At 38.4% G+C, this 22,338-nt stretch overlaps 1 protein-coding gene across 1 annotated transcript in view; it reads left to right on the top strand.

Moving 5' to 3' along the window:
* Positions 1–22,338, top strand: part of SPATA16 (spermatogenesis associated 16) — a gene marked incomplete at its 3' end in the record, with an annotated part of 224,474 nt that overhangs the window by 157,585 nt on the left and 44,551 nt on the right. The window contains exons 6-7 of the mRNA XM_082655288.1: positions 18,833–18,979; positions 20,007–20,119. Coding sequence (XP_082511414.1) covers positions 18,833–18,979; positions 20,007–20,119 — 260 coding nt within the window. The remainder of the gene's footprint in view (positions 1–18,832; positions 18,980–20,006; positions 20,120–22,338) is intronic.

Below are 22,338 nucleotides of genomic sequence, written 5' to 3'. Positions count from 1 at the left end.
AATATCTTCAAAGTATCAGCTAACAACTTATTTCCTTAAAAAACAAATACAGGCATGTTTCTGCTTTTTTGTTGATTATTTCAGTTTTAGCGATTTTTTTTAATCTGATGAGCGGAAATGGAAAGTTATTTTAAGGTTTTAAGTAGAGCTAGCCCTATAGGTCTAGCATAATATTCCTTGTGCCATCATGTTTCTTTTTTTAAGACGAGAGGTAAAACCGAGAAACTCTAAGATAATAAAAAATGAAAGAACAACCTGTAGTAAAATGTCCCCTTTCCCCATATACTTCATCAGTAAACTAGGTGATTATAGTATTTTCCTGAATGTGGATTTTTTCTCCAATCCCTGCTATTTTTACTTTCCTTCCTCCAACTATCTCACACCTCAAACGTCCCTCTTTTTTTATGTTCTCGGGCCACTGGTATCCAAGTGAGATCTGGATAGCCAGCCAAGTGTACACAGAGAACACAACACTATTGGTGTCCTTTTTTCCTCTTTTTGTCTTTGGAAGCCACTTGCTTTCATTCATTCATTCCAAATACTTTTTACTATCTACCATGTTCCAAGTGTTATTCTGAATTAAGACAAGAATTTTCTTGTACTAAATTGAGCCAATCTCTAATGGAGATGGAGATTTCCAGTTATCTAAGATACTAAGAGTTGTCAAAAGCTTTTGTTGTTTCTGTTTTACTGTCTTTAAATCACTGAGTCAAAACAATATTAAAGAGTATTTTGGGGCTTCCCTGGTGGCGCAGTGGTTGGGAGTCCGCCTGCCGATGCAGGGGACATGGGTTTCTGCCCCGGTCTGGGAGGATCCCACATGCCGTGGAGCGGCTGGGCCCGTGAGCCGTGGCCACTGAACCTGCAGGTCCGGAGCCTGTGCTCTGCAACGGGAGAGGCCACAGCAGTGAGAGACCCGCGTACCGCAAAAAAAAAAAAAAAAAGAGTATTTTGTTATTTTCAAAATAAATAAATTAACAATCAGCAATGACTACCATATTAAGCAAAACCTCTAAATACACACATCTAGTATCACATCCTCCTGTTAAGGCCCCTGCATTCCTTTTGTCAGGCTTTTGGGGCCAAGTCACTGATTTATATGATTAATAATATACTCCACTAGTGATCACGTTTAAGGTACCAGGCACTCTACATTCATTATCTCTTGTTACTCCCATAACTTAAGAAGTGAGTAAGATGATTCTCATTTAGAAATGAGAAAACAGCTACCAGAGAAAACAGTTTTTCCAAAGATACACAGCAAATCAGAAAATCAGTGGCTGCAGGCCTTGGATCTGAACCCATATCCTCGCATTGAACCACACTATTTCCATCTGATAGAAGCCGAGGTGTGACGGAAGCATTAAACTTAGGTCCTATGGAATCCTTATTTCTTCCACAATGCTTCAAGCTCTTCAGAAGAAATATATTTTAAAAATATAACTAGGGATGATTAAATAGTGAATCCCTAAGGAACAATGAAAATTTAAAGGCAGAGAAAGGGAAGAAAAGAAATCACATGCGTGCTATAATGAACACTGATGCTGATTTACTTAGTTCCAGCATTTTATAAGGAAGTAGATAAAAATGTTTCAGAACTCACAATTTTTACTAATTGTTATAAATCATTTTGTTATGGATATCTTCAAGGGTTTTGCGGGGGGGGGGGCAGAGAGGGGAATCAATACCACACAAAAGTTATGTCAATCTAGTATCATGGAAAATTAATCCAATTCAGCTATTTCCATATCTACTCTCAGATCCACTGGTAATAAAGAGAGATTCATTGAAGAGACTACCAGTTTGCCAATTTCTCTACTGGTAGAATAAATTTAGTTATATTTAACCTACTTCCCAGAGAAGTCATGAAGATTAATTAAGACTTAGGAAGCACTGTTGCCACTGAGGGTTTAAAAACAACAATAACATTAATGAGCCAGATTCACATCTCATGTAACTCCATCAAACCTGTTATCAAGACGAATTATGATCTGTTGGCAAGATGATTCATGCTAAAGGATCTTATACTTTGGAAGAGAAGATAATTATAAGTTACTGATGATTGTTTCTATCATTATATAATTACTAATTGCTGGAGTGTGACAGTGCTATATGAGAACAGAGAGAAGACAGTTTCTGGAGGAGAAGGGGAGGTAGTGAAGGCAATCTCGAATTTTAAATTTCATTAGGAGTGGTGAGGTCCTTCGCTCTACAGAATGGGTACTTTGAACTAACAGGCTATTACACTGATGACATTATTTGCCTCTGTTGCAAATGATTAAAGGGTCACTCCAAAGCCATTGCTGGAACGATAGTGAAACCACTATTACGAACTATATGTGCAAGTCTTAGAGGCATCTCTTCTTTTCCCTCCAGGTAATTCCAAGGTGAGGAAGGGGGCGGGTCAAGTGTGATCTTTAGCTTCTGGATATTTCTCACAGGAGGTGCAGAGTGGTGATTTGGGCAGGCATCAGTAGCCAAAGGCAGCAGCTAGAAAGTGAGTTACACAAAGAGAGATAGGGCCTAGGAGGGTAGTGCCCTTGTTTTGTTGGCACGTCCCAAATACCAGGATACTCCTTTTATCTGCCTTCTATTTAAGAAGATTCTGTGTTGCCAAAAATGTATTCAGTTATTTATTTCAACAAAGAGTCATGCAGCAGGCGTGACTGGACAATCACACAGCAAACGTGTGGAAACACGAGGCTTTTTTTTTTAACCTACACATATTCATCTTTGGTCTGTCCAGAGCCAAAAATATATTCTATCCCACCCCAAAGGACTCAATCCCACCCAATCATTTCTAAAATTTAGTCTGTCTTCAGTAACTATCTAATCAAATTCACCAGCTTTTTTCCCCTTTCCACGGGACTTTCTTCTCCTACTAGTCTGGTTTCAACTTTCTCAGAGCTCGAGCCTACCCAAGGGTCCAAAGAAGCCCATGGGCATGTGAGGAAAGAGTCCTCTTGGAAGTCTTGTGCAGGCTGGCACAGCTGCTGATTATATGGCTAGTGCAACTTGAGACAGCTCTGTTGGCTTGAGCAGGACTTGACGGGCTCATTTATGTGACACATTAGGTCACCCAAGGGCACTATATGAGTTTCCCATGCTACCTCCTGGTGTAAATGCTTCTTTACATGTACACTAACCACCCCTACCTCACAAGTTGGACCAGACTAGATTCTAAGATTCCCTCTCCCTGCCAGAATGTGGAGTTCTAGATCTTACTCTAGAAATCCCTTCTACTCCACTGGAGACTGGAAGTCATTTTAGTCCTCTCTCCAACTTGCTATGTTATTCTGCCATTTCTCTTCTCCCTTTCTCCATGCTTCAGAATCCCAATATCCTCAGGACAAGAAGAGGATCTACAATGGAGATGGGTGGTATATTCAGTTATTCATTTAGTCATCAAACATTTATTGAGCAGGCACTATACTAGGTAGTGCTAGAATACACCTGCTTCTAAGAAAGAATATGACTCTAGTAATTTATACTTCAGGGTGAAAATTGGACTATATTTTTCCTCTCTTCTAGAGAATACTTCACTTAAAACCTAAGCTCTAATTGTGGAATGGAAGGCTGAGTCTAATTAAAAGAATGATAGAGGAGAAAACAGATGAAGGAGCAGTTTGGGAATAGAAGTCCTTGCCACCGAAAGTGGCAAAGACTGGCTAGTTGTTTACCAAACTATTCTCTTTCCCCACCACCACCCATGCATGTAACTAGAATACATTTCCAGCCTCCTTTACAGTTCAGTGGGTTTGTGACTCAGTAACAGCCAATGTAATGTGGACAGAAATAAACTGGGAGTATGACACTCCCAGGCCTGGCCCATAAACCTCTGCCATGCAGAACTCGCTTTCACTAGCCACTGACTCAGTAACTAGGACTGCGGAACTAAAGAAGCTACGAGGCAAAAGAAGCTTGGATCCCTGAATGACCATGTGGAAGGCAACCCACTGAATACCCACACAAACGAAAACCAAAATTCTCTTGCTTTAGATCCCTCAGATTTGGAGGCTCTTTGTTAAATCAGGTAGCTTTACTCTAACTAATATACTGCCTTACATCAGTGAAGTAGGCGGCTTCCTACTCCATCTGCAGTGTACACAATAAAATTCATGTGAACTCAGGGGAGGATGGATAAACATTCCTCCATGTGCAGTCAAATTCATCCTCAGAAACACTCGGAGTTTGTGTACGTTCCCTTCTACCTCCCGTTCACTCATCCTTCCTTGGACAACTGCAGGTAAATGTTCTCATACATATGTGTTTGTACCCACTCACAGAAAAGGAACATTTGAGGAGAGACACAGATTCCCCATGGGAGACAAAACACAATTACGTAGTTTTCATTGCAGCTAGAGAAATTGAGGCCATAAATAAGAATTACAGAAATCATCTAAATAAACAATCAACAGATGAAGGTCAGAAAATCTGTACCTTGAAGATCTTGGATGAAAAGCCTACCTATCAAAGTTCTGCTGGATAAGTAGGTATTATCATTAAAACCTGGAGACTAATACATTTAGTTCTCCCAGCAGAGGCTGGCAGACAACCCTCCAACACAGAAACTCTGCCCAACTCCAGGTCACCTTCATCAAGCCTAGATAGTATTGAGTTCATTACTCCTTGGTCATGTGACAGTGCCATGAGCCCAGTAATAGCTGGCAGAGGTGGTGGTGATGAGCAGGAAGAATATTCATGATAGAGATCCCCCAGGCAGTGTATTCTTTCTAGCTAGCCCCTAATTCAGAGTCATCCTTATCATGGATTTCCACATGAAAAATAGATGTAAAGGGAAAAAACTATAAAAATGAATTCATTTTGAAATGTATAGAGATCTAAGTATTTTTAATATTTTTACTGAATGGACCAACTAAATTAGTGATTTATTATGAGAAAAACCCACTTCACCCTCAGTGGCAGGCACTAGGACTATACTGCCTTTATAACTTCTACAAGACTGATGAGGGAGGGTTAAAATTCAAATCTACCTTGTAGGACAAGCAGGCTTACATATCCTCAGGAACTCACTGTGCATTCTTTGTTATTCTGGGGATGTGGTAAGACCCACCAAAATCTTAAAGCCATATTATAATAGAGCTATACTGTATTATGTTTTACAGAGGAAAAAATTACTGAAGTTGTAGCAGTGTAGCTATCCATTTTTCTTATTTAAGGAAAAATCCAGTTTGATTCATGCAGAGTAGTCAGGGTATATAAAACAAATAATAATTCACCAGCCCCAGAATTATTATGTTTTCATTTATAAAGATTTTGCTTGAGATTTTAATTCATATATTCCAATGAAATAACACAATTCTTGTACAGTTCTTATTCTTGCATGATTGTATTTTAATAATAAAGTAATACAATAAGCATATCCTGTCTCCACTTGACGAAAATATCAAGATTTATTTGCTAAATAAAATAAATATTCAGTAATGGATCTGTGCTTAGTAATGTTTAATAGAAAAGTTTTCTGGATCAGATATCAATTACTTTAACACTTAGGTAGATAGAGTCATATTTTGTCTCTCCAGTGCAATTTAACTCCCAAGAGTAAATATGTATGTTCAGAATAATAATATACTGTTTTAAAACAGACCTTTAAAAATTGCTTTTCACGGGCTTCCCTGGTGGCACAGTGGTTGAGAGTCCGCCTGCCGATGCAGGGGACACGGGTTCGTGCCCCGGCCCGGGAGGATCCCACATGCCGCGGAGCGGCTGGGCCCGTGAGCCATGGCCGCTGAGCCTGCGCTCCGCAATGGGAGAGGCCACAACAGTGAGAGGCCCGCGTACCGCAAAAAAAAAAAAAAAATTGCTTTTCACTGAAATTTATAACCTTGTTCTTGTTCAGTCATCATTTACCAGTAAGGATAATACATTCTATGCTCTCTAAAATATAAAGTTAAAATTTCTCATTTTATTCTTTCTTCTTTAAAATGTTATAATTTTACCATGATCAAGAGTTTCCAAGATTAGACTATTTTCCTCTTTCTAACTCACTTTATCAAATGGAAAAGTTTACAGAATTAAAGAGCCTACATCCCCAATATCATTATGAAAGTGTTACGGCTAGGTTGGTTATAAAGATGACAAATCATCTCATGTTTGTACCACAGAATTCTTTTTAGAAACAGAGAATCATTCCCAAAGAAAAGAAATTCCTCATATATGGGGCTAAATTCTCTGTTCTTAAAATATTAAAACGTTGGTCTTCCCAATGGGAAGTGTGGTGTTCTGGCACTGTTCTATCTAATCAAAGTAAGACGTCTCAGTGAGCAGCTCACTTGTCCTTTGCAGTAGCAGGTTATAACACCATTTGCCTCTGGTCTCCCTCATCTACTGTCTCTTACCATCTATGATTGCATTCTTCCTTTTAATTGCATAACTCTCCTTTAATTTCATTTTAGCTATAACAGGTAACAATAACCAAGGGACTGTACTATTTTACTTTCTTCTTGTTAGTCTGTACTTCTTAATGCATCCAGTGAACCAACTTCCCAGGAGTTGGATTCATCTCTACGATCGGTAACTTGTACCTTTAGTAACTCATCACAGTACAGCTGCAGCTCCACACCATGGGTGGCCACCCAGGAATCAAAGATTCCTCACCCTCCACCCTGTTATCCTTTCTCTTCCCCAAACCACATGTTTCCATGAGCCAGGACCATTCTAGCAAATCTCACTTCTGACTCTGATTCTGGGATTTTCTTTTCCTCACAACACTGCTGACACCAAATTTGTGGGTTTTCCACACCACTTCTCCAGCTCTCAGCCATCAACTGCTGTTTTAACAATTCAGTTCACCTTTGGTACTCACTATCCAGAGTTAGCACAGACGTCACAGATTAAGGGCTCGATCCTACCAGACTGCCCCACCACCACTTCAGATGTCAGTCACAGGTCCCAGGCCTCCTGTACTTCTGACCAACCAGCCATAAGTTGGGGGTTTCTAATGACCCCCAATTTAGGTTCTATAATTTTCTAGGATGACTCATAGAACTCAGGAAGTGCTTTACTTACTATTACTGGTTTATTATAAAGGATACAACTCAAGTACAGCCAAATGGAAGAGATACATAGGGCAAAATAAGGTGGGGTGTGGGTGTGTGCTCTCACTGGTTGCATGACTCTCCCAGCACCTCACTGTACTTCACTAACCCAGAAACTCTCCAAACCCCATCATCTCGGGGGGTTTATGGCGGTTTCATTATGATTGACTAAATCACTGGCCACTGGTGATTAACTCAATCTCCAGCCTGCCTCTCCTCCCCAGAGCTTGGGGAATGGGGTTGAAAGTTCCAGGTTTCTAATTAAGCCTTGGTTTTTCTTGAGACCAGCCCCCATCCTGACAGAAGCTATCTAGGGGCCTGCCAAGAGTCACCTCATTAGAACAAAAGACACTCCTACCATCCTCTATCACTTAGGAAATTCCAAGTGTTATAGAAGCTCTGTGCCAGGAACTGGGAAGAAAGACCAACTATTTTTCTATGATACCACACCATCTCTCACACATCGGAGATAATTTCCTTGTGTTTTTTACTCTTGGGTGCAGACCACTATTCAGCATGGCTTTATCTGTGAGAATCCAGTACAGTCTGGGTTGATTTTGTATCCTTCCAGAGATTTTCTTTTGATTTTTCCAAACCACATGGAGTACTACCAACCAGAGAGCCTCTATTTCTAGAGCTGAGATTTCCTGGGCCATCTAGGTAGTATAAATTCAAACCTTATGCCTAGACTTAAAATTCCCAGAGGGGAAAAAGAATCCTACTCCAGACCCCAGATAAATCAGACAAGTTTATTTTGTTAACTTCATCAATGGTTGGATTTTTTTTTTTATCTCCATCATTCACTGGTACCCCAGTCTCACCTTTGTTTAAGAATGCACCATGTTATATTATAATTGACTGTATTTGTCTACTGCATGCAACAAATGGTAAGCAACACCATGGCATTCATTATCTTACCATTTTATCATAATGCCTGACATTCATATAGACTCTGGTAAGGGAAGCCTATAAATATTTTTTAGGTAAATTAGGTAATCAATTCTTCATCTAAGCTATATACCTTATTAAGATTATTTCTAATATTTCATCATTTTGTTGCTATTATGGAGTAAACCATTATTTTCATTATACTGTATATTTTATTATACCTATATATTTTGATTGACCTTTTTAAATCTTATATCTGTTTATTTGGGGGTCTGTATATTTCCTTTTTTGATCCCTTACTGAACTCTTGTCTATACTAATAGATTTTCAGTTTATCCTCTTGGATTTTCTATATAAATTACCATCTATTCTTAAGTTATGACCATTTGGCCCCTTCACTTCCAAATTTTATATCTCTCATTTTTATTTCAGGTCTTATTCCTTTGGCCTGAAATTCCAAAGCTATAGAGAATAATAGTAGTCAAAGGCAGTCATTTTGTTTCTGAGTTTAACAGGAATAAAACAGATTAAAAGGAGTTTCACCACAACTAAACTGACTACTAATAGTGAATAGTAAAGAGTAATACCTAATAATCAAGATAACCTCCTCTTTTAGATTTCCATATGGAAGCAATAACTTATCAAATACAAAACCAAAGCCTTGCTGACTTTCAAATTTTATATATTAACTACAGGAAACCACTGAGTCATTACCATAAGATCATTTGCTTATGAGCCATGATAATTCATGAGTAATAATAGTTCTTGTACATGATAATCATGATAATTCTTTGTTTTTTAATTGTCTTCAACAATTGCACTTATTAAATAAAAAGCTGTAGAACTCCAAAACCAATTTCAACAGAAAACAAAAGAAAATTTCTGGTCTCAGGAAAAGAAATTGCTGTGCTTCTCTGGGATGGTAGTTTGTTGTTGTTGTTTTATCTTAGGAACACTGTGAATGAGACAGTTGATCTTCTTTACTTCTAGAAAGTATACAGGAGCTTATAAAATACATTCTGTGTATTAATCTCACCTATGGCTTCATCACCGATCTCTTACTTTTCCTTCTGATCTGTTTTCTTCAAGAACTCTTTTACACATTTTTTTATGCTGTATGTATTTATTTAAGGAAAGTCATTACACTTCCAGAGTGAGATATAAACAAAAAAGTAGATTACCAGTCCAGATAGTAAGGAAAACTAAGGCTTTCAGATTATGTAAGACTTTTATTATGCAGTATTAGTTAACTACCCAAGGGTCACTTTTTGCAAAATGTAGAATCTAATCGAAAGTGAAAAAAATCATAATTATGATGTAGATCAAGAAAAATGATGCTAAACATTTTTTTTAGTTATTTCTGAGATATACATTTTAAAGTAATAACTAGAATTATGACATAACATTATACAAGAACATATAAGATTTTTAGAAATTTCATGTAATGTCTGAAACATTTATATTAATATATTTCCATACAAATGTAAACATTTATTTTTTATTATCTCCTATACTTAAGTCTAGTTATTAGTAATAGTATTACAATAATGTTATAATAATAGCATCACTAAGTCATGTAAAAATTAATTATTCTTAATCCTCAAACTACTATGTTTCTTAAATAAGGCAATTATTCTTCTCAGATAGTCAACTTGAAGAATTTATAATATGTCTTACATCTCAGCTATGATATTTTAAGGATTCCATAGTATTTGTAGATATACTGAACTACTAGCTAAATCCCTCTATCAGAAATCTTTTGTTTCAAATAATAGGAATCACAGCTTAAACTGCTTTCAGTATATTTAAGTTTTAAAGGGGTAGGAGGAGGCATGAAATACATTGATTTATAATACAACTACAGGGGGACTACCTTTAAGCACAGCTTGATCCAATAGTTCACTCACTGCTCTATTTTCTACAGTCAGCTTTCTTCTCAAGTTCTACCTGGTATTCCATCACCTGTACCTCAAGGGGGTACCTGCATCTCAAGGTACCTCAAGCGCTAGTATCTTGAGTCACAGCAAAATTCCCAAATGTCATTACAAACTTCAAATCACACTGTCCCAAGAAGCAGTGAATATCTCTGGCACCCAATTCCTGGGACTCACTCTTCCTCATTGGCCCAAATTACATTATATGCTTATACTTGAACCAAAACAGGTCAAGGTAATGCCATGGATTGATTCGGCTAAAGTCAAATAGGTCTCACTTTTAGAGTAGGTAGGGAAGGAGAGAATTCTCCAAGGGTAACAAAAGAGGGAAGGTGGGAATGCATGTTAGGTATCCAACCAACCAATGTCCATTCCAATGGCTGCAGAAATACAGCCACTTAAGGGGATTAGAGCAACAATATATTATTTCACTAACTGTGAATTTAATAAATATTGAAGGGAAAAGCAGTATCTTTCATGTTTGTTTGTCTCAAACCTACTTTGTTGGGGATGGAATTAAGGAACTTCCCCAGAATAAATACAATACAGCTGATTAAACATAAAACTTTGGAATCAATAGGAATTCCAGGTGAAATAAAAATGAACTATGTATAAAAATCTTGTGTAATTATTTGTTTTTCAAAGCTTATAAATGGGTTATGAGGGGCAACTTACATATACAAAGATCAGTTTTGGAGAAGTAGAGCAGAAATCTGAAGGGAAAATTAGGAATCTTAGGAATGAAAACCAATGTTTTCCACTTGCATCTATAACTCTGAAATTATAATGAAGGTCAAAGGGAAAATACAATTTATTACACAAAGATTCATTATACAAATAGCTTTCTCACACATCAACTGCAAAAACCAAAATACACTATCTATGTTTTTAAAGTGGAAACTGTTTTATTATTTATGGGAGCAATAATGATGTTAGCCGCAAAGTTGCTGCCTTTTGCTATTTTCTTGCTGATGTGTATTTGTGGATAACTTCCGATATAGAAGTACTGGCATTAAAAAGTGAACAAGATAAAACTCAGAAAATGACTGGGTGGGAAAGCAGTAATGACAAAGTGCTGGCATTATGAAGGGACTGGAGAAGCTAAACTCTGAAACTGATCACTAAGATGAAGTCATATAAAACTGACATGGTCCCATCTCACACTGAACAACTGGGACCTTTAGAAATGAGATTTTGCTCTAGCCTAAAATGTCAGAACATTTTGTTATGGACAAAGGGCAGAGAAATGACATAGACACTGGAAAATAGAGAAGGAAATGAAACAGAGAAAGGAGATGACAGAACCCTAACAAATCTGCATATTTCTAAAAGACTTTTAAAACCTCTATGATTTTTCTTTTTTCAAAATTGCTTTGAGAAGTTTATCCACAATCTGTTGACTGTGGTTACAATGAGGTGTCCAACAGAAAATACTGATGATGGTGGTATCTATGTTTTCTACTTTATGTCCAGAGAGCTCATATTTTATTTTACAGATATTTAACTTCATAAAAAATAAGCAGTCCCTCATATATAGAGATGAGTCTGCTGACCTACGATCAACAGTTCACATTTTTGCAGATGCTTTTCTGGTGCTGCTGACAGTTTCATTAAGCCAGCTTCTCTGTTACTCCAATCTTCTTTGTGACTAAGGGTCCATATTTCCCAGAGAACAAGCTGCAGCAAGGGCCCAACCTGAGCGTGAAACTAAGTTTTCAATCTAGGCAGAGCTGCTCTGTTCATTTGAGCATCAACTCCACTGAGTTACCTAATACATAGTATTTTACCTCACTCCCCCTTCGTAAATTAAACAGAAACCACTTAAAGTTTAGGTAAAATAAATAAACAAAGATTGTGTGATATTCTTTTCTAAGTTTAGTGACAGAGAAATAAATCCTATCTCAGAAGCTCTGAACATTTCATTAGCTTTGAATTTTTTTAAGTTCTATTCTTATTTGGACGATTAAAAATTCAGGATTGAGAAAACTTTGTTTTTATATTCAACTCAAGTATTGATTGAGCACCTACTAGGTGCTTGGGGCATGAAGATAACATGAAGATGTGATCTTGAAGAGGATTAAAACTTATTGGAGAGATGAGACATACTCCCATGAAACATTAGGAGATTCACTCTAGAGTGAGTGGTATGGGTGTTCTTTTTTTTTTAACATCTTTATTGGAGTATAATTGCTTTACAATGTCGTGTTAGTTGCTGCTGTATAACAAAGTGAATCGGCTATATATATATATATATATATATATATATATATATATATATATATTCCCATATCCCCTCCCTCTTGCATCTCCCTCCCACTCTCCCTATCCCATTCCTCTAGGTGGTCACAAAGCACTGAGCTGATCTCCCTGTGCTATGCAGCTGCTTCCCACTAGCTATCTATTTTACATTTGGTAGTGTGTATATGTCCATGCCACTCTCTCACTTCGTCCCAGCTTACCCTTCTCCCTCCCCATATCCTCAAGTCCATTATCTATGTCTGCCTCTTTATTCCTGTCCTGCCCCTAGGTTCTTCAGAAACTTCTTTTTTTTTTTTTAGATTCCATATATCTGTGTTAGCATACGGTATTTGTTTTTCTCTTTCTGACTTACTTCACCCTGTATGACAGACTCTAGGTCCATCCACCTCACTACAAATAACTCAGTTTCGTTTCTTTTTATGGCTGAATAATATTCCACTGTATATATGTGCCACATCTTCTTTATCCATTCATCTGTCGATGGACACTTAGGTTGCCTCCATGTCCTGGCTACTGTAAATAGTGCTGCAGTGAACATTGTGGTACATGTCTCTTTTGGGGGTTTTTTTGTTTTTCATTTTTGGCTGCGTTGGGTCTTCATTGCTGTGTGCAGGCTTTGTCTAGTTGTGGTGAGCGGGGGCTACTCTTTGTTGCTGTGCACGGGCTTCTCACTGCAGTGGCTTCTCTTGTTGCGGAGCATGGGCTCCAGGCGCACAGGCTTCAGTAGTGGCTCGCGGGCTCTAGAGCACAGGCTCAGTAGTTGTGGCACACTAGCTTAGTTGCTCCGTGGCATATGGGATCTTCCTAGACCAGGGCTCGAACCTGTGTCCCCTGCATTGGTAGGTGGATTCTTAACCACTGTGCCAGCAGGGAAGCCCCACATGACTCTTTTTGAGTTATTGTTTTCTCAGGGTATATGCCCAGTAGCGGGATTGCTGGGTCATATGGTAGTTCTATTTTTAGTTTGGGTGTTCTTTAAGAGTTTGGGTGGGGGGGGTACTGAAATACTCAGGTAGCCCTTTATGGACTAGGTGGGACTTAAATTAGGCACATCTGGAAGTACAGTAATCGACTGAGTAAAAGAAATATTGAGAGATTAGGTAGATGTTTCTGGGTGGAAAAGCACAAAGAAAAATTCAGAGGCAGGATGAGCACAGGCTAGTACAAATTAGTGAAATCAGCAGACCTGATGAGAAAGGTTTATACTGGAGAAAACACAGGAATGAAGAATAGACTGTGAAACACATCCACACAATTGAGAGCCCTGAATACCAGGAAAGAAGCACTGAAATTCCTGAGGAGTGATGTAACCATAACAAAGGTGATATTTCAGAAATATTCACTGGGTGGTGGTGTGGAGATATATTGGTGTGAAATCATACTGGTGGCAGCGAGGCTTGTTAGGAAACGTTTTCTGTAATCCAGATGCTATGTGATCAGAAATTTGACCAGGGTGGTAGCAATGATAATGCAAAGAGCGGGGTTAATATGAGTTGTGTTACAGTGGGCAGATTTAATGAGTTTTTGAGATTCACTAAATGTCAGGGAATATGAGGAAAGAAAAGTTAACAATGACTTCCAAATTTTAAGCCAGAGTAATTGGGTGAATAATGGCCATCCCTTCAATATGCTGGTGAAAAGTAGGGACGAGAGATGTTGTGGACATTTAAAAAATCACTTTCAAGGAATATATTTGCTGTATTTGAGGTAACGTTTTTAATGGTGAGCAAATAGCAATGTCCCAGTAGGCATTTGGAAATGCTGTTTGAAATTGGTGAAATTTTGCAGATGAGACTATGGCTTTGGACCCCTAGTCTTTTGATTTAGAACAAGGGTCTCCAATCCCCAACTGGTACCGGTCCACGGCCTGTTAAGAACCGGGCCGCACAGTAGGAGGTGAGCGGCAGGGAGAGTGAGCGAAGCTTCATCTGCCACTCCCCATCGGTCTCATTACCGCCTGAACCATCCTCCGCTCCATCCATGGAAAAATTGTCTTCCCTGAAACCGGTCCCTGGTGCCAAAAAGGATGGGACTGCTGGATTAGAAGTAATAGCGAATGCCACAAGAATAGAGAAATTGGACTTCCCTGGTGGCACAGGGGGCTCTGGTCCGGGAAGATCCCACATGCCGCGAAGCAACTAAGCCCGCGCGCCACAACTACTGAGCCTGTGCTCCAGAGCCCGTGAGCCACAACTACTGAAGCCCGCGCACCTAGAGCCCATGCTCCTCAACAAGAGAAGCCACCACAATGAGAAACCCGCGCACCGCAACGAAGTGTAGCCCCCGCTCGCCGCAACTAGAGAAAGCCCTCGTGCAGCAACAAAGACCCAACTCAGCCCAAAATAATTAATGAATTAATTAACAAAAGAAAGAATAGGAAAATTCCACCGAGAGTGTTAATATGAAGAACATGTCAGTGAGCCACAGACAGCTAGGAGGTGCACTGAATGAGATGCAGGAGAAAAAGGGAGGAAGAAGCAGCAGCATGTTTATGTGTAGGAGAGATGGGGAGACGCAGACAGAGAAAGAGGCAGAGAGAAAGACAAAGAGAGGGAAACAGAGAGAGAAAGAGAAGAGACTGTCACTGAACTCCAGGGAGGTGACTTCAGGGAGGGAGGAAGGTCAAAGAGCATGAATGTCTTGAGTACCTGAAAGCTGGTCAGCTCCAGCCTCCTGAGGTACAATAAAAGGTTCTTGATAAAGGGCAAACATTACCCTCTTTTGCTGAGAGTTGGACATCTTTCATTTGGAAGATAAAGAATTGAAAGATCATGTTTCTACAAGAAACTTAATCTGCATAATCTATCTTTCATATTCTTTTTTAAAACACCTGCTTCCCTAATGGTACAAATTTGGAACTGCATCATACCTGCAAATTGATTTTTTAATAATAAATTTGGTCCTAGTCATCTAAATTTCATCTGCAATTGTGATAAATTGTAAAGGAATGCATTAAGGGATTTATTTCTCTCAAGTTCTCTTCTCACGTGACAGGAGCAAAGAAGACATTTTTAATCAACTCAACCTTCCTACCAAAGGACAATATATTCTGGTTAACTTTCATATCCATCAGAGGCACAGGGCTTTTCGGATGTAGGTAAAGGTTTATGAGCATAAAATTGAGAACAATTAGCACTCAAATTAATGTTACATGAGATTCAACATCTGGTAAGTGTGTCGTCATTTTGGGTCACAGACCACTTGCTAGGCTAAATGTTCATACAACTGCAATTTACTCTGCATACAAATGGAATAAAAATGATACTTTAAAAATATTTTTTAACTTAACAGTATGTATGTAGGGACCTCTCTCATTTCAAAACTTTGACTAGAATTGAACAATGGATTGAACAGGATGAAACGTACAGCATCAAAAGGAACAGAAAACACATTTTTGCAAGTATATTTTATAACAAATTAGCTATAGTGCTAATATTAGTTTTTCTAGTTCATCTAACCACTGTCACTATTAATACAGGTCTCCTCTTTATCCATCAAATATTTAAGAGCAGGAAGAGGTCAACCTCTCAAAGTCTTTGTGCTATTTATATAACAGAGCCCTCAAACATCGGCTGCTTCTGGCAATAGAGGGGCGTCAGAAAATGCCAGATCTCAAGATGCCTCCTGCAACTCACCACAAACACCAGCCCATGCACAGCACACCGTAAACTATTCTGAACCTCAGGACTCCGGGGCCTCCAAGAGCACTTTAATGTACACCTTAAAGTCCTAGAGGTGTCCTGCAGGGAACCCTCTCTGAGCTGGAAGCAGGTGCTGGCAGGAGGCTTCAGGGTACCTGGGATCCAGCGGCTTCTATGTCAACAAGCTACATATACTCTGGGTCTGTGGGGAAGTCAGAGCGTCCATAAAGCCTACCCACATCCATTCAGGGGGCCTCTGGGCATCCAAAGTTACCCAGAAAGCCAAGGCTCTCCCCAGAGGATGGCCCCAGACTTCACCACCAGCATGGCCAGGAGTGCTGAGGCCTTCTAGGTCAGGGAGCAAAACCAGATTAAAGAGCAAACCATAGCCAGGAAACACATACCTTCTCCTGCCCTCCAACTCCAGAGTATGCTAATTCCTGAAAATACTGACAATTCAGACATGTCAGCATCTTAGAGAGTGCTAAAGAATAACCGCAATCAAAAAAAAAAAAATGTTATGACCATTTATCAGGAGAATGAGCTAGTGTCCATTTTACTTTTACTTAATTGCCTTTTCACATGATCCGGTTATTGGCCACTTCAGTAAAACTGGTAAACTCTGGGTTGGGTGTGTCTGTATCTGTAGATTTCAAAAGCAAAGAAACTTTCTGCACTCTTGAGATGGAGATGCAGAAATCACATTTTACCTTGTTTATAGAAATGAGCCATCCGTTTAAAAAGAGGCAAACACCAACTAAAGAAGCATCTAATACTACAATCTGCTTTTAAAGTGCCTAAAAGTTACACTATTAATTCTAAGAACCCTTGAGCCTTTGCTGTACTTTTCTAGATAGAGTAAGGAAGTGTTCTATCTAGAACTGTGTCTGTTAAAACCATCTATGTATTGACATTGCCCTGCTTCTGTAACATGCTTCCCACTAACTGTCAGAGTGATCATCACTGTCGTAGGATCGTTTTGAGAGTTAAGCCCTGTGCTTCAACGTTCAGCAGCCTGACTCTCAATTCTGGTCCCTCCATTTGCTGTGTCGGGCAAGTCTGTAATTTCTTGAAGCTCCAGTTTGGTCATCCGTAAGGTGGTCGTAATAATGTGTCCTGCTCTACACTGTTGTTGAATGAGAAAGATAATCCTGATAATGTGTATGGCACAGAATAAGTGTCACATACATGTTAACCCTCAATAATATTTAGTGGTTACCAGATCCTGTCACCAAAGACTAAATCATGTTTAATATATTTTTGTTCGGTGCTTGTGTTTAAAAGATATTTTGTAATATTTTCTTTTAATTATCAGCATACATGTTAACTCTCTGTTTGACAGCCGTATGCTATTTACTTAACCAAAATGTGCCAAATAGCTTACTGCAGTGTTTTCCAAACTGCGCTTTGAAAAACTGGGATTCTGTGGAGGGGTTCAAGGTGGCTACTGTGTGGGGGGTATATAGAATGGGGTACAGTGATGAGAGTTGAGTGGTCAGTGATCCAGGCTTCAAATGGAACAGCTCTACCTTTACCAATTTTGAATATTGGGCTTCTCAGTAAATTGTAGTTTGAACAAAGGGTTCTGCAGCTAAAAATCAGAGGGGGGAAGTCAGAGAGGGTGGATAAAAACACTCATGGTTTACTGTGTCTATTATTTCCTAAAGAAATAATACAGATAGCAAAGACTGTATTTGAAACACTGCCATTTGAGTTCTGACTCTAGATTAAAAATTGGCATTTAAATCATGATTCAAGGATATTTGGAATTTCATCTTTTTCCCTTTCTGGCAGTGTTAAATAGGGAGGGCTCATTAAACCCTCTGTTCATCATCCTTCATTTGAGAAGTCTATTGTAATAAACCAAAGCATTATTACCCAGAATGAAAATGAATGAAGTAAATCTGGCCTCCAAGACCCCAAGGCTGACATCTGTCCCTGTCCCAAAAGTAATCCAAAGTCAAGCAAGCCTAAAGCAGAGTGCAGTGGTTACACCCACGGTCTCTGGAGTCAGACTGCCCAGGTGTGAATCCTGCCTTGTCCACTTATATGCGTGTTTCCAGACAAGTCACTGCCCATCTGTGTACCTCAACCTCCTGGTTATTTGTAAAATGAGGACAAAAGCACCAATTATGTGAATGTATCGTGAGGATTTAAAGAGAATGCACACAAAACAAACATGATTACCAAAGGGGAAAGGGAAGGAAGGGAGGGATAAATTAGGAGCATGGGATTAACAGATATAAACTATTATACATAAAATAGATAAGCAACAAAGATTTACTATATAGCACAGGAAACTATTTTCAGTATCTTGTGATAACCTATGATGGAAAATAATCTGAAAAAAAAAAAATATATATATATATAATTGAACCACTTTTTGTACACCTGAAACACAATATTGTAAATCAACTATATGTCAATAAAAAAAAATTTAACAGAATGCACACAAAATGTTTAGAACAAGGGAAGGTAGAAAATAAGTACTAAGTAAATATTAGCTCTTCTAGTCATTAAGAACAGTTTCTTTTAGAACCATTTTCTTGACGCATGAGTTATTTCCAAGTCTAATTACAAAAGTTAGTACATTTATCATTTTAAATTTCCTTCAACTATAGGAGGGAGAGCAACTAAATTAATTAGCCTTATGTTTTAATTCTTACTTGGTAATTTTTCTCTTTCCTTTCATATAACATTATTTTCTTAAACAAACTGTGGACAGAAAAATCAAATTCTCTTGAAAGGTGTCACACACAAAAATATTAAGCCTGCAACCTGGTCCTGAATTTTGTATTATTTTGAATATGGGGAAAGAGGAACACATAACCTAGCCATATTCTATTGCTATACTTTGTGTATGTTTATATTTTAATAAAAATATGAAGGATAAAGTATGATTTTGATATATCATCTATTTGACCTTTTGATGCACATACTCTTACTTTGTATCTTTAATTTTTTCCAAGTATAATTCTTGAAATCTGGGGGGAAAACACCCTGAAAACAATAAAATGATAAATTCTTTAGTTCTTTTTCTGTCATATTTCAGACCTTCAAGGACTCCACGTGTTGCCTCAGACAGCTGACTGGTCATCTTTTCCTCCTCAACAGTATCTCTTGACTCTTGGGTTCAAAAACAAAGAAGACGGGAAGTTTTTGGAAAAAGTATCATGTAGGAAGTTACCAACATTTACAGGTAAGTCACCTGGACGTGTTATCTTTCAATACTGTTTTAAATTAGGAATTGTGCATTGTTCATTAAGCTTTATTCATCACAAGCCTAGCATATAGTAAGGCCTGGGCACCAAAATGTTTGTTGGGTCATACTTAACTCCTTCCGATCTTCTTTGTGGGTTAGTTAACAATACCTGGAATTCTGGTTCCCCCAGGAGTGCCCACCTCCCTCACTCTAACCATCTCACCGCAACCACATCACCACCCATGCCTGATCGTGGGGCACTCAAAGATTACAAGCTTTTGTCATCACCCATCAGCAAACACAGAAGAAAATTGTGCAGCAAAACTACTGTATGAAATCAAACATATAGCCAATGACCACCTTAAATCACTTGGATTATCTGCCATTGTATTAATATCTGTTTTACTCTTTTCTTATGTAATTAACCAAGATCTCAGATCTCCTGAAGAGTATTATAGTTAAATGGTGCTCAGCAATTCTAGTTGAAACTTTCAAAAATCAAGTAAGCATTCAGGTGAAGTCTCATACTTATGGGCTGAATTCATGACCAGGTTGAATTTATCCCTTCAGCTCTACCCACATAATTAAGGATTTGTGTTTTGTCTGGCACTCTGTCCTCTGAGGCTTATCTCAGCTTCGAGCTACATTCAAAGTCAGTGCAATCTGCACACATGAATAATACCTGGGAGGAACAAGACAAGAATCAGACACATTTATGATGACATTTTTTTCACAACTCAGGAAAAGCATATTCTGCAGAGAGAGGTGAATTGTCATAGGCTGTCCCGTGGATCTCTCAATCAAGAAACACAACAAAAGGAATAAATGATAGTCTCTAAAGAGCAATGTCTCCTCATAGATCTTTCACTGTTATACTTCTGGTCTTTGAGATGGGACTCGTTTCTATACTAAAGATCTCATATCTATTAATATTGAGGTATCTGTTTATAGCTTGCTAAGGAAAGCATTTTGAAATGGAAGTCTGGGGGGAAAAAGTATAAAAGTTTATTGTTACAATTTTTAGAACATAAAACTCCCTTCGGTCTGCTGACAAGAGAAGACACAGTGAGACACATGCAGAGAATGGGGAAGCAAATCTTGCCAATACTGGATTTTATTAGAAGCACCCAATCGAATGTAGGTATATAAGTCTTTTATATTTTTTCAACATATAAATATCAGACAATTCTAGAAGTATGGAAAGTTTATGGTGTAAATATTGCAAGTGTCGGAGGATTTTAGAAACTTTCACAGTCAACCTTATTTGCAAAACCAAGCAAAGTTTAGCTAATGATTTTATTCCTTTTATATTTTAAAATATATTAATCATAAAGCTACACTTGGCAATTTCCAGCATTTCTCAGGCTAGAGCCTTTTCTTTGTGGCTTCCTGATATCTAATTGAAGGCTGAATTGAATCTCTTGCTTCAAATCAGTAACAAAATTTTAGTGAACACAGTGCTTTCCCTATTTCATACATTTGGCTACTGCATATAACCATTTTGTTGCCTACATGAGAATTCAGAACACTGAAAGCTAGCTCCTCCACATTAACTGATACACTGGATGCTACTCTAAACATTGGCAATTCATCTTTTTTGTTGTTGTTAACATCTTTACTGCAGTATAACTGCTTTATAATGTTGTGTTAGTTTCTGTTGTACAAAAAAGTGAACCAGCTATATGCATACATATATCCCCATATCCCCTCCCTCTTGCGTCTCCCTCCCACCCTCCCTATCCCACCCCTTTAGTTGATCACAAAGCACCAAGCTGATCTCCCTGTTGCTATGCAGCTACTCCCCACTAGCTATCTATTTTACATTTGGTAGTGTGTATATGTCAATGCCACTCTCTCACTTCATCCCAGCTTACCCTTCCCCCTCCCCGTGTCCTCAAGTCCATTCACTACGTCTGCATCTTTATTCCTGTCCTGCCCCTAGGTTCATCAAAACCTTTTTTTTTTTTAGATTCCATATATATGTGTTAGCATAGGGTATTTGTTTTTCTCTTTCTGACATACTTCCCTCTGTATGACAGACTCTAGGTCCATCCACCTCACTACAAATAACTAAATTTCATTTCTTTTTATGGCTGAGTAATATTCCATTGTATGTATGTGCCACATCTTCTTTAACCACTGATCTGCTGATGGACACTTAGGTTGCTTCCATGTCCTGGCTATTGTAAACAGTGCTGCAATGAACATTGTGGTACATGACTCTTTGAATTATCATTTTCTCAGGGTATATGCCCAGTAGTGGGATGGCTGGGTAATATGGTACTTCTATTTTTACTTTTTTAAGAAAGTTCCATACTGTTCTCCAAGGTGGCTGTATCAATTTACATTCTCAACAACAGTGCAAGAGGGTTCCCTTTTCTCCACACCCTCTCCAGCATTTAGTGTTTGTAGAGTTTTCATGATGGCCATTCTGACTGGTGTGAGGTGATACCTCACTGTACTTTTGTTTTGCATTTCTCTAATAATTAGTGATGTTGAGCATTCTTTCATGTGTTTGTTGGCCATCTGTATACCTTCTTTGGAGTAATATCTGTTTAGGTCTTCTGCCCATTTTTGGATTGGGTTGTTTGTTTTCTTCCTATTGAGCTGCATGAGCTGCTTGTATATCTTGGAGGTTAATCCTTTGTCAGTTGCATCATTTGCCAATACTTTATCCCATTCTGAGAGTTGTCTTTTGTCTTGTTTATGGTTTCCTTTGCTGTACAAAAGCTTTTAAGTTTAATTAGGTCCCATTTTTTTATTTTTGTTTTTATTTCCATTTCTCTAGGAGGTGGGTCAAAAAGGATCTTGCTGTGATTTATGTCATAGACTGTTCGGCCTATACTTTCCTCTAAGAGGTTGATAGTGCCTGGCCTTACATTTAGGTCTTTAATCCATTTTGAGTTTATTTCTGTGTATGGTGTTAGGAAGTGTTCTAATTTCATTCTTTTCCAGGTAGCTGTCCAGTTTTCCCAGCACCACTTACTGAAGAGGCTGTCTTTTCTCCATTGTATACTCTTGCCTCCTTTATCAAACATAAGGTGACCATATGTGCAAGGGTTTATCTCTGGGCTTTCTATCCTATTCCAATGATCTATATTTCTATTTTTGTGCCAGTACCATACTGTCTTGATTACTGTAGCTTTGTAGTATAGTCTGAAGTCAGGGAGCCTGATTCCTCCAGCTCTGTTTTTCTTTCTCAAGATTGCTTTGGCTATTCGGGGTATTTTGTGTTTCCATACAAATTGTGAAATTTTTGGTTCTAGTTCTATGAAAAATGCCATTGGTAGTTTGATAGGGATTGCACTGAATCTGTAGATAGCTTTGGGTAGTACGGTCATTTTCACAATGTTGAT

This window comes from Grampus griseus (genome assembly GCF_964374135.1).
Source record: "Grampus griseus genome assembly, chromosome: 5".
NCBI classification, from domain to species: Eukaryota; Metazoa; Chordata; class Mammalia; order Artiodactyla; family Delphinidae; genus Grampus; species Grampus griseus.
This window is presented reverse-complemented; position numbering and strand designations above follow the sequence as displayed.